This window comes from Limulus polyphemus, unplaced genomic scaffold, assembly GCF_000517525.1.
Source record: "Limulus polyphemus unplaced genomic scaffold, Limulus_polyphemus-2.1.2 Scaffold1770, whole genome shotgun sequence".
In the NCBI taxonomy this organism is placed as follows: Eukaryota; Metazoa; Arthropoda; class Merostomata; order Xiphosura; family Limulidae; genus Limulus; species Limulus polyphemus.
Genome location: NW_013667380.1, coordinates 161,400 through 175,107, shown reverse-complemented (window position 1 = coordinate 175,107; position 13,708 = coordinate 161,400). Strand labels below are relative to the sequence as shown.

Sequence of the window (13,708 nt, the reverse complement as noted above, 5' to 3'; positions counted from 1 at the left end):
AACTGAAGTGTTTATATTACATATGTCTAGCCTACTGAACTGAAGTGTTTATATTACATATGTCTAGCCTACTGAACTAAACTGAAATGTTTGTACTGCACGTGTCTAGCTTATTGGACTAAAATGTTTATATTACATGTGTCTAGCCTACTGAACTAAACTGAAATGTTTGTATTGCATGTGTCTAGCTTATTGGACTAAAATGTTTATAGTACATGTGTCTAGCCTACTGAACTGAAATATTTACATTACATGTGTCTAGCCTACTGAACTGAAATGCTTATATTACATGTGTCTAGCCTACTGAACTGAAATGTTTATATTACATGTGCTAGCCTACTGAACTGAAGTGTTTATATTACATGTGCCTAGCCTACTGAACTGAAGTGTCTATATTACATATGTTTAGCCTACTGAACTGAAGTGTTTATATTACATATGTCTAGCCGACTGAAGTGTTTATATTACATATGTCTAGCCTACTGAACTGAAGTGTTTATATTACATGTCTAGTCGACTGAACTGAAGTGTTTATATTACATATGTTTAGTCTACTGAACTGAAGTGTTTATATTACATATGTCTAGCGGACTGAACTGAAGTGTATATATTACATATGTCTAGCCAACTGAACTGAAGTGTTTATATTACATATGTCTAGCCTACTGAACTGAAGTGTTTATATTACATATGTCTAGCCTACTGAACTGAAGTGTTTATATTACATGTGCCTAGCCTACTGAACTGAAGTGTTTATATTACATATGTTTAGCCTACTGAACTGAAGTGTTTATATTACATATGTCTAGCCGACTGAACTGAAGTGTTTATATTACATATGTCTAGCCGACTGAACTGAAGTGTTTATATTACATATGTCTAGCCGACTGAACTAAAGTGTTTATATTACATGTGTCTAGCCAACTGAACTGAAACAGTTTATAAGGTGATTAAGTTTCATATGCACTTCAATTCTAAAAGTAAAGAAAAGTTTTAACTAATAAACGTCTCGCAGTTGATTATACAAATGATTAAATTAAAATAGCTTGGCTATAACTAATGGAATTTACATACACAAAATTGATTTTTTACTCATGTATTATTCTTTAATTAAATTTAAAACATATCTCTCTGTAATTCTTTCCAGTTTTGCATTCCGTTACAACCCTGCTCTTCAGCCCCGAGCTCTTATTGTGTTTGGTTGTATCAGTAAGACAATAACGGATCAAGAAATCAAACAGCTCCTAAGGATATTGGTGAAGGCCTTGGAGTCCTTTCAAGACTTGCAGCTTATTGATGCAATTATTATGTCTTTAACAAGACTTCAACCACTCTTACGTCAAGTAATTAGTTATTAGGTTTTTTGATGTGAGTGTATCAAGAAATGGTTGTTTGATTTTGGACAGTATTAACTATGAAAAACTATTAATTTTGTTATATATGTCTCAAAAGTTAAAATTTCACCAAATATTCAAAGTAAGTGGGCTTTGTCAATGAAAATAGATTAAGTCCAAGATTTTGTTGTTTTCTTCCAATGAATTTAAAATGTTAAAACTCATGTTTTAAATATTTGATTCTTGTGAATGAAAAATCTGTTTGTTGAAATTTTTATTCTAAATATTTTTCTGAAATTAAAAAACAATATTATTTATTTCAAAAATATATTCAATGCTAATTTGAAAAATTATTGGTTAATGAAAATGATAATTGTCCTCCCAAATTGTCACTTCATAAAACAAAATTTTAGACCTACTTTTCAAATTTCTTTATTTTCTCAGAAACAAAGTTCGCCTTCTGGAGAATGAACTTGAAATTATTCAACTATCATTTATTCATAAGACTTCTCAAGTCACATTTTTGCTTTATTAAAACAGCTTTTAAAAATATATAAAATGACCACAGTGCGAACTGTTTACTAAAAACTTACTTGCCACTGAAATTTGGTTTTAGTTTGTTTTATCACTAATTAAAATTGAACTTTTTCTGATAGGAATTTAATTATACAAGGTAGTACCTCTAGTTAATTATTAAACACCCTCATCTTTTACTTTAACACTGGCCAAACACACCTGTAATGAATTAAAGGAATTGAGTGATAAAATGCTCATGGATTTAAGTTCACCCACATACAGCTTTCATAGCAAAGAACTGTATGAAAAATAGATTTGTTAAAAAAATCTTAACATTTAAGTTGTATTTAGGAAATTTTTTCTAGTTTTATTATATTTTTGTTTTTATTGGTATTGGTTAGTCTATTTAATGTGGTGTGCAAACATCTGTTGGTTTTCTAAGCTGTACTAAGAGAGTAAAAGCATTTTAATGTCAATAGTTAATAGGTACATAGTCGAAAAAATGCTCTCATAAATAACTTTAGTAATATTTAATTTGAAAATAGGAAACTTTTATAATGCTAAAAAGTAATGAGGTAAAAACATCAGTAACTAAGTATGCTGTTTTTGGAGGGGTACCTGTATGTAGTTCATGATTGTCTGTGGAGATAATGCTTAGAATAGGTTTGTTGATAAAGATAACATGAAACTGCATCAAATAAATAAGTAAATATTGAAAAATATGAAATAAAAAGAACTAACTAGTCTTACCAACTATGAGTATTTAGCCATCTTTGGCAAAGAGTATGCTATACAAGAAATGAGCCTTAATAGGAAACCATAGATTTACCAGATGGATGCATTAGCATCTTGGATTTACACTGCTGTGAATTTTTCACAACAGGATAAGGCAACAGTATAACACAAAGTAAACATTGTAGTCAAATTAGCATTCAGGGACTCTAAAACAAAAGTAGTATTGAAGGTTTTCTTCAACAGAGTTATGTTATTTTTATTATTTAACTTTGATTCTAATATAGTAAAAAATATATAGAGAGAAATCTTTAGCCCTTTTAAAGTGAGTTCTAACAGGTAAGCCAAGTATTTCTGTAGTAAAATAAATAAATTTATAGATCCTTAGCCATTTTAAAGTGAATTCTAACAGGTGAGCCAGGTACTGCATAGTGCTTAATGTGCCCAGACTGTTCACATCATATTGCCACAGAATGTGCTCTGCACTTTGGGGCTGTGTGTGATGTAAAAATAACAGTTAAATCCCACTATTCGATTAGAGTGGCCAAAAAGTTGGTGTTGGGTGCTGCTAACTGGCTGCCTTCCCTATTGTCAATCAGCTTAAGTTTAAGACAGTTGTGCACAGATAAACATTGCGTAGTTGTGCACAAAAATGATAAAAAAAAATCTAACATGTACAGGTCTTTTATAATTTATATTGAACACATGCTTTTTAGCTTCCAGTTTAACAGAGTAAAAGTACATGAGAACAGGCAAGTGAGATTTAATAGAGATTTGGTAGTTCATTCATTGTTTAACACTATCAGTTATCACATGAATGACATTTATTCCGAAATGATACCATCTACTCTCACCCAAAACTACCTCAACCTTGATTTTCCCTCTAATCATTGTTAAAATTTGGAACAGTGCACCAGTCTTTTATACCCCTTTATTTTTGCATCATTGAAGCAACATGTGCTGATCATGTGATTACCCTTCACCAATCATACTGCACCACCTATAATAGTGCAGATAGTTCCCTCTAATATTGCAGCACAATCCTTACTTTCTGAATTGGCACTACAGTGTAAAGACATGTGTTTACTTTGTTCTTCAGGTGACTCCTGCTCTTTCCTGTGTGGTTACTTGCCAGTTTCAAAGTTTTGAGTTAACAGTTATTTTCAACGTTTCATTTATGTTTATTTTTGACAGTTTCTTATTTATTGTGGAAGTCAAAGTTGACTTATGAATTCGAATTTTACTGTGGCGGATGAGGAAGTTCTCACTAATATGGAAGATAGTAATGTCACTAGTCCCCCAGATTGACGATGTCCGCTGAGGAAGTTCAAGCTTTAATTTGCAGGGAGTTGGATGCTTTTGCTAGATTTTTGGTCCATTCTCCTTTTCCCAGGAACATGCTTTTGAGGAAGATTTTCATCAGGGTGAAGACAGTTTAGATTATGTTTTTTTGGCCAGTCACATAATGCTGACAGTCAGAAGAGTTTGCCAACCTCACCTTTACTACATTGAACAACTATATCAAATTTTACATGTTTCACCTTTACCCCTTGATTATTATTATTCTTTGCTAAGTAACGATCCTCATTTTGATTATTAGGTTTTTCTGGCCTCAACCCAACATTCTTGTTCATTTTCAATGTTAGTGGGTATGCTCCATCCTCCTCAATTGTTGGAACAGTATTCTTTCGCTGACCAACATGCCTCGTTTCCCTATTTGGATTTACGTCTAGATCCTCTCCTTCCCTTGTGGGCTCAAATCCTGAAACTTTGATTCATTTTAATATGTCCCAGTTTTCTAGGATTTGCCTTACTTTGACCACCCTTTTCCGTATTGTTTCTTCATTGCAGTTGTTGTCTCAAGCCTTCTGCTAGTCTCCTGATCAATTTCCGGCAGAGCTCAGGACCCTTCTGTGTCTTACCATGGCTAATTTGTCAGCTTTGGTGGTGTCTCTCACCACCTGGATCCAGGTGTTGGGATTTGCTGGGGAGAGATACATTACTTTTGGGGGGGTGTCTTCCCCTTTCTTCTATGAGTTATCTTTGTAAATCCCTGTATTTTCATGAAACGGTCTTTGGTGGTCATCCCGAGTCTTTGGAGTGCAGGGTGGATGTGACAAGGCTACATTCCTCTTTGTCCTCCCTGAGCTCCCGTTTGTCTCGTCCTGCTGTTTCTGCCCAATCTTTACTACTCCTGGCGTTCCCATTCATACCCTTGTTCTTCCTGTTTCTACAGATGTCAGCATTATCGGTGATGAGATTTACTCTCAAGGACAGGTGGGGGCCGATTTCCAACCATCTGGGGACTCTTCACGACAGATCCGTGGGTTTTACAGGTTCTGTCAGAGGGTCTTTCCCATTTTCCTTTCCTCCTTCTCAGGATTATGCCTCATCTGATCTCTCCCTTCAGTGGATTTTTCCTCGGGTCTTTGGATGACCCAGTTCAATGTGACAGATGCTTATATTCATATTCCCATCACTCTGGAGTCACACCGTTATCTTTGGTTCATCCACGGGGGGTATCTTTCAGTTCCAGGCAGTACCGTTTGGTCTTGCTTCAGCTCTTTATGTGTTCTGTTGAGTTGTCCTCTCTTTTGCATGTCATCTTCAAATATTGGGTCTTCAGACTCATCATTACATGGATGGCTGGCTACTGCTCACCTCCTCTCAGACCCAACCTGTCTCTCTCACCCGCTTCTTTATTTGGGAGTCTGCTCTGGTGTGGTTTCTTATCAAGTTGGTTAAGTTTTTTCTAACCCCCACACAATATCTTATTCATTTCAGGATTCCTTTCAATTCTTATCTCAGTCGGGCCCACTTGCTGTCGGTCTCCGCCCTATGTGTTTTACTGTCTTCTTTACTGGGCAAAGATCATGCCTGTTCCAGAAGTAGTGCTGTACCCCACAGGTGTGCCTCCTTTTATAATTGTGGCACACCTGTTCTTTCATGGCAGTTGTTCTCTGCTAGTTGGATTGTTTTTGAGCCTTCTCTGTCCCCTCCACCTTTGCAATGTGGGATTCTAGCTTTGGATGAGGGGAGGTAGTTCCATTTTGGAAGTTAACATTTTCTAACACTGAAAATGTATTTCCAATAGGTGCTTACCTCTTCCTGCCGTTCCTCCCCACTAATTTGCCGGTGTTTCTGGTTTGTATCTGCCAACTCTCGAAAGGGAGGATTGTGCTGCAATGGTAGAGGGAGCTACCTGCACTAGTATAGGTGATGCAGTATGATTGGTGGACGGTAATCACGTGATCAGCAAATGTTGCTGCAATGATGCAAAAATGAAGGTGTATAAAAGACTGGTGCACTATTCAAAGTTTTGAAAATGCTTAGAGGGCAAATCAAGGTCAAGATAACTTTGGGTGAGGGAGGTAAGTACCTATCGGAAATACATTTTCAGTGTGAGAAAATGTCAACTATAGTCAACTATTGAAATAATGTGCTGTGAAACAAAGTAAAAAAGATAAAGCAAATTTATTTGTATAATGTGAGGTACATGTAAACGTGACTGTTAGACTGGGAAATGTACTGTTTGAGAATTAGAATTAGTAGAAAGAATAATAGTTTTTTATTGATTTAATGTTACTTTTCTGTATCATTATCTAGTAAATCAAACAATTTCAGTGCAGTGCATCTTTGATTTTTGTTTTATTGAACCACAAACATTTTAAAAGGTTTAAAAAATATACAACTTTTGACATATATTATGAAGTATTAATGTATCAAATCTGTTCAAAAACAAATAATCTAATCATAAACGTTATTATAAACTGTTAAAACTGCATTATCAATAACTATATTGATCGTGTTTTCTTCCTCAAGCTAAAAGTTGGTATTATTAGTATTTGGTATTTCATTTTATAAACTTTTTGTTTCCCATTGTATCATCAGGTACTCGTTTAAATATCTTTTTCTAATTATTATTCTGATCTCTCAGTTATCATCAGGTTCTGGTTTTAATTTTAATACTTTTACATTCTGGTGTTTCTAGGAATCACCTATTCACCGAGCACTATTCTGGGTTGCGATTTCAGTTCTTCAACTAGACGAAGTAACACTTTATGCTTCAGGACTTGCTTTACTAGAGCAAAATCTCCATACTTTAGACTCCCAGGGGATCTTTGAAAATCAAGTAATTAAATAAATTACTCTTAATTGAATAATCATTATTATGAATTGTTGCATTTTTTTGATCTAGAAAACTTATTTCATCAACAGCATACTTGTTAAGTAACTAAAATTAACTTTCTAGGTGATCCTTCTTCACATTTTTTTACAAATTTTATTTCAGAACTAATATTTGGTTTACAAAAAAAAGTTATGATACACGTACAGTGATGGATGAAATGTAAGCAATGTGTAGTGGCATTGAATCTCTTGGTTGCAACTGTCAGGAGGCTTAGGATAGACAATATTTTGAATAGTGGCATTGGATCTCCTGGTTGCAGCTCTCTGCAGGTTTAGAACATACAATGTTTTGAACTGCTTTAGGAACTGAAAGAGGTCACATAATATATATTGGAATGATATCCATTCCAGGGAAGTGTAAATCTAAGAAATTGAGAATTATGAGAAAATTCAACCCATAAAAGTTCAATAATGCATGAAAATGATCTATAATGCCAAGTAGGTTAAATCCATAGATTCTAGGAAGATACAATCCATAAAATCATATAGTGACAGAGAGCTTACACCAGCATGAAATTGTAGGAAGAAATCCATGACCCCATAGGGTTGCAGAGCATAGAAATTCAAAATATAGCAATATAAAGCAATTAGAAATCCATAATTCTAGAGGAATATTATTAGTATTCCAGAATTCTGCAGAGATACAACATTAAGAAGTTCAGAATTCCATGGAGATATAACCCATAGAGTCCAGAATTCCAGAAGATACAGTCCTTATTCACATGGAAATATAGTTTATAGAAGGATTAGGACTAGCATGTGCATTGGAACATCTCTGAATTACATGCTATATGCACAAGATAATTGTGTTTCATGATTATTAAATACATTTATCATAATTATGTTGTGTAACTGTTTATAACTGCAAATTGATCAATATGTGCATATCATAATTTAATTTTTAAAATTTTCATATGAGTAACTATGTCAGTATTTATCCACTGGTTCTGCAAACCTTAGAATGAGGATATGGAAGACGGTGATTTATTGAGCTTTGTGCTTCATTTCTTTGAGCTGTCTTTTATCATTTAGTTTTACTTAATTTGGAACTGAAGCAGACAGTTCTGTAATAAAAGTTATAATGAATTCTGGATGTTTCATTGCACATTATAAGAATATAGATTTAAGATAACATTCTTCATAGTATTAAAAGATTAAAATCTGAAACACTACATCTATGAGTACTACCCAGAATCTTATATTGTATGATTATATATAGAGATACTGTAAAGACAGATAAAAATGGAGGATGTACTATAACAAAGCTTTCAGATAAATTTCTTAAGAGTGTTGAAGTGACAGTTGTGGTTAGCATCAATGTCATAGTTATAGTCAAATTCCAGTATACTTTAATAATCTAAACTCTGAATGTGTTTGAATTGTAGAGATAAAACCATACAAAAAAGTACAAGTTTTAGTTCTTGATCAGACATGACTCGTAGATAAAGGACTAATAATCTGTGGGTATGAATTGATGTAGAAGAAATGATTTTTTGGAGTAGAAATCATTTATTTTTGATCATCCCAAGGTATCCAGTTATATTAAATCCTGATTAATGTGATCAATGTTTTCCAAGTCTGGTATCCACAATTCCTCATCATTTTATATACAAAACGTTTTTCTCTTGTTCAGTCACATATCGTGTCAAACTTTTAATAAAGACAGACATGTATTTCAAGTTTTTAAGTGTAGAAACCAGTTGTTAATCTTACTAGTTTAAATATGTATTCTGCTTTACAGGCTGTAAAAAAATAGGATACTTTATTTCATTTCCATTTTCAGACTTTGGAACAAATCATGATGTCAACCAGAGAACCCTTGGAGTGGCATTTTAAACAGCTGGATCATTCTGTTGGCCTTAGCTTCAAAAATAACTTCCATTTTGCCCTTGTTGGGCATTTAATTAAAGGTATATTGAAAGTATTGTAGTTCTTGTTTTGTTTTTTAAGCTTGACATTTTTTATGTTCAGTAGAATGTTTTTTAGTGTCTGCCAATGCTGTTGAATTTTTCAAATATTTTTAATTTCTCAATTTTTCTGGTTCAAACTTTTATGAATATATTAAATGTTAATTAAACATAAAACCTGATAACCCTCTTTGGTTGTCATGTTTCTCGCATTTAATCGACATTTTCTAAACTACTGCCAGGAATATTTTTTATTTATAATAGTTGTTTTTTAAATCTGTTATGTTGAATGGGATGCAAAAACAGGAAAAATAACATTAAAAAGCTGTCTATAAATATGAATTTTTTTACCTAATACTATTGAAACTTGTAGTACGGGCATGATGTTTGTAATAGATCTGTCTTAATTTTCATTTTTATCCTTAGGTTTTCGACATCCAACACCAACTACAGTGTCTAGAACTACAAGAATACTGAACATGTTATTAGGTATCATTGCTAAACCTCATAAAAGGTATGATTAAAGTGTTTTTCAGACTTAAACAAAAAACTGAAACGGAAGTAAGGTTTCAGACATAGGCTTTGTGTCATTGACGCTTATGTATTATAATGATATATATTGAGTACCTACAAAAGTGAAGTTGGTCCACATCTTCCTGCTGTGACATTACAACAGCTTAAAGATACAAAATCAGGAGGCAAGTAATAAGGTTTCCTCACACACTACAGAAGGTTGTGTATGTTCTATTAAAACTATTCAAAATATACAAATTAGTAAGTCACATGACAACCACAATCAATATAAAGCTGTGATGGAACAGAATGTATCAGAACTGAATTTTGGCATTCTTTGGTGTTTCTTAGGTAGTATGATGCCATTGAAAACTGATCAATTTTGGTAAGGGTATGTAGCAACTCTTGCCATCACAAAATATTCATATACTAAGATTATAATGATGTGTTCATATTGGTAATTTAGAATTTCTAGGGCAGAGATATCACCTGTACATAGCAGCATTGGAAAACAGATATATAAATCAACTTGAGACACCAGGATCATCCAAAAATAGACCTACAACAAGATGTACCCCAGACATGGTAAGCAAAGTATGGTGTCTCGTAACAGGTTAAAATCTATGAACACACAAATGTCAGTGGCAAAAGCCTTCCATGTGTTGTTCCAGGCAACAATACCCAACATATTTAAGAAGTATCTCCATCTGGAAAAGCATCACAAGCTGCTTCTACAACACAGGTGCTAGGAAACAGTTATTCTCATACACTAGAAGCTTTTTGGGAAGCATTTTGGGAGTAATGATTAGTTTTTGACATGACAGCCTTAGAACGAAACCTTTTGCGATGGAAACTATTCTCAAGATGCAAAATTGTAAAATAGAGCATCATTCCACAGTCAGCTCAGGTAGTTGGATTTTCCAGTTGGACAAGTTCTTCCTGTTACATACATCACATTTTAGTCTCTTTGGGGTGTGTATTTTTAAACACCCTCTCCATTGGGACCATCCATTCTCCATCTCAAATGCATTTGAAGGTGTTTTGTGTTATCCAAGCTTTTACTTTGGGGTTCTCCTCTTAATTTTCATCCTTCCCTCTTCGTCAATATGCATTGAGAGCGGAACATTTCCTCCATGACTTCAGGTTTACTGCTTCCTCCTCCTCTTCTGGATTGTTTCTCTTCCCTGATGCTCGTCTAAAAAAGTAAAGATTGTGGTTCTATCAGTAGGAGACTTCAGGATAATGGTCTACAGTCGAAAGGTCTGATCCCATTCACACACGGGCACTTCCGCCAGTCCAAGGTGCTTTATTTCACACTCTTCTTCTTGTCTGGTTTGACTTCTTCTATTTCAGTTCAACTTTGATGGCTTGCCAAGGGGACACTCCTTCTTGTTCCCTTTGATTTCCTTTTTTTGAACCCACACACTTGACATATGTCTCATCAAGGGCCATGTTCCAGGTGCTTTGACCTCATTGGTAATTGACTTTCCAGTCCATACAAAATTTCTCCCAAGGAGTGACCTCTCAATCCTCCTAATTTTTGGTGGCTCTGTCTCCTGTGAGGTACTCTTCTGTTGAATCCATTTCCCATGTTTCCTCCCCTTACTCCACTTTTTTGTCTGTGATTTTTTCCCTTCCTCCCTTACCCATTGGGTTTGTTTTGTGATTCAGTTGGCCTTGTCTCTTTCTTTCCATCATTATTTCCTGGTGTCTTCAATTTGATCATGCACCTTCCCTTTTCCCTGCATGTCTACCCTGCTGTTCATTGGAGGTACTTCGTATGTAGAGCACTTGGTCTACATCTCATGCATTCATCTCCCATTGTCTACTTTGAGTAGCAGTTTCTTTCTTCTTGAGGTACCATTATTCACCTGTTGCCATCCTTCACTCTTTCTTCAGACTGTGTTGGGTAAGTTTCCTTTTAGTATATGTAATTCCTCTTTTTCTTTCTGGATCCCACTCTGTGGTGAGTGGTGCTTGACCAGGTATTCTTTAACTGTTAAAATCCACTCTTTAAGATCATGTTGACTTACATATTATGATTCCATGGCCATGCAATGCCTACTGAGGAGATATAGTGTTCCACAAGATCACTTGAAGGCTTATCCTCATGATAGGTTTACTTCATACGTTTGCCTGTTTCGGACCGTACTCACCCATGGACTACATCGGTAAAGCAGAAGGGGATAGGTCCCATCCTTGCCATGCCTTATATTGAATAAATCAGTATGGTCTGCTTCAGGTGTTGTCATTCAGTTGAGAATAGGGCAGTGGTGTTCTGCTAGTGTAGATGACAAGATATCATCCACTATGTAACATAGGAGTGAGCCGTCAAAATTGCAGTTCACCCCTTTAAATGGGATCTCTCATTTTACCCCCACATGGATATTGGTTCCCAGTAGCTTGGTTTTGGATTTAGAGCTGAACCAATCAACAAATGTTCTCACACATGTACCACAGATGTCTCTATTCCCTCACTCATTTATACTCTTGTTACTCTATCCATATTGTTGGTCACGGTGGAGGTACTTTCAGACTACTACAGTTCTTCCCCTTCCACTATCCCTCAATGCTTATTATTCTGAGGATGTTACTGTGCTTGGGGAGGTTCTGGTCATTATATATTTGAGTGAGATGACTTACATTACACAGACATATTTTTGATGCTGGATGTGGGGTTCCCAGATCAATCATTCAATTTCTTGAAGGCCAGGAGTATGAGATTTTCTCCAGTCTCGTGAACTTGAGATGAAAACAGTATGATCCTTTTTTCTACCCCTACTTGGATGTTGCTTCCCATGGCCTGGGTTTTGGATTGTAATCGACTCGCCACCAATATGATCCTTTTTCCTGCCCTCACATGGATGTCAGTACCAGGTGACCAGGTTTTAGATTGTAGTTGACTTACCAATGGTATGATCCTCATTCTATCCCCATGTACATGACAGTTTCCAGTGGCATGAGTTTTGGATGTAGTTGACTTGCCATGTACGGTCTATCGGGCCCTAGCCACTCTACACGTAGGGCACATCCTTTAATCTTACCCACTTTTTATTTTCTGGGATTGAGTTTAATAAATATAAATAATTTATGATTTGGAGCACTATCCTGCTATAGATCTCTCTCATTTAGATGTGCTTCTCTATCTTTCCACCCATGTATGCAAATTCTTTCCACAATGGACAAAGAATATACCTGTTTCAGAAATGGTGCAGTTTCCCACATATGATCTTCGACTCCGAAGATCTCCTTCTGGGGAGTGTCCTTTGGACACTTTCAAAGAATTCTTCTTTCTTTCCCTCCACCTAATCAATGTGGGATTCTAGCTATTTATGTGAGTGGAGGTTACGCACCGTATTGAAAATTATAGTTTTCCTATACTTAAAATGTATTTCCGATAGGTAATTACCTTCCCCTCACACTTCCTCCCCACTGAATGTGAAAGTTGGCAGAAACAAATAAAACGTTTTTGTAATGAAGTAAAAAGTTCCATAACCTCGTAGAAATATGAAATAATTCTACTTCGGAATAACTCAACAAGTTACAAATATCAATTTTGTATAATAAAAAGCAAACTTGTTGAGAGAAATTAATACAACGATACGGAAAAAAATTAAAATAAAACACCTGAAGAGAGCACAAACTAAATGTTATGATGTGAGTACTGCCAAACGAGAAGTGATAGTTCAGTAGAATTGAATAGGGGGAGTCACATGCGTGAAGTGTGTCACTCTCTTATTGTTGGAGGTTTGTCGCATGATAATTTGCATGCGAGACACATTGGAATTGGTCAATTCCATATGAGTGGGAGTTTCAAGGCTTGTGGCATGCGGAAAACATTTTTTGCATATAGAGGGCAGCACTGAACAATAATAGCTATTAATATGAGTAAAAACATACTAAACTAATTTGTTTTGTCACTATCATTTACACATACTAAACAATCTGCCAAAAATATGTTTATAAGAAAAAAAGGTTAACAGTCCTTATGATAAAAAGTTAATATTTCAATCAAACATACTGTTTTTATATGTTGAAAATAAGTGACACGTATACCAGTCATACAAAAGTAGGAACTCAGCATGATATCTGGAATACAACATTTTTCAAAGTGACATATGTACAAGTCATACAAAAGTGGGAACTCAAAATGAAGTCTGGAATACAACATTTTTCAAAGTGACATATGTACAAGTCATACAAAAGTAGGAACTCAGCATGATATCTGGAATACAAAACATCCTCAAGTAGTACAAACACCAGTCATACGAAAATGGGAACTCAAAATGAGATGTGGAATACAACACCTTTCAAAGTGACATATGTACAAGTCATAGAAAAGTAAGAACTCGGTACAAGTTAAGGAATGAAAGATGTCTGCAAGTGACACATGTACCAGTTATATGAAAGTGGAAACCTTGATATTATTACAACACCTTTCAAAGTGACATATGTACAAGTCATAGAAAAGTAAGAACTCGGTACAAGTTAAGGAATGAAAGATGTCTGCAAGTGACA

General features: G+C 35.0%; 1 protein-coding gene across 1 annotated transcript in view; it reads left to right on the top strand.

The window, feature by feature from the left end:
- The window catches only part of LOC106464884 (neurofibromin-like), a gene marked incomplete at its 5' end in the record, with an annotated part of 99,781 nt that overhangs the window by 69,202 nt on the left and 16,871 nt on the right, over positions 1–13,708 (top strand). Inside the window, 4 exons of the mRNA XM_022392687.1 lie at positions 1,148–1,343; positions 6,574–6,714; positions 8,554–8,680; positions 9,104–9,191. Of these exons, the coding sequence (XP_022248395.1) occupies positions 1,148–1,343; positions 6,574–6,714; positions 8,554–8,680; positions 9,104–9,191 (552 nt within the window). The remainder of the gene's footprint in view (positions 1–1,147; positions 1,344–6,573; positions 6,715–8,553; positions 8,681–9,103; positions 9,192–13,708) is intronic.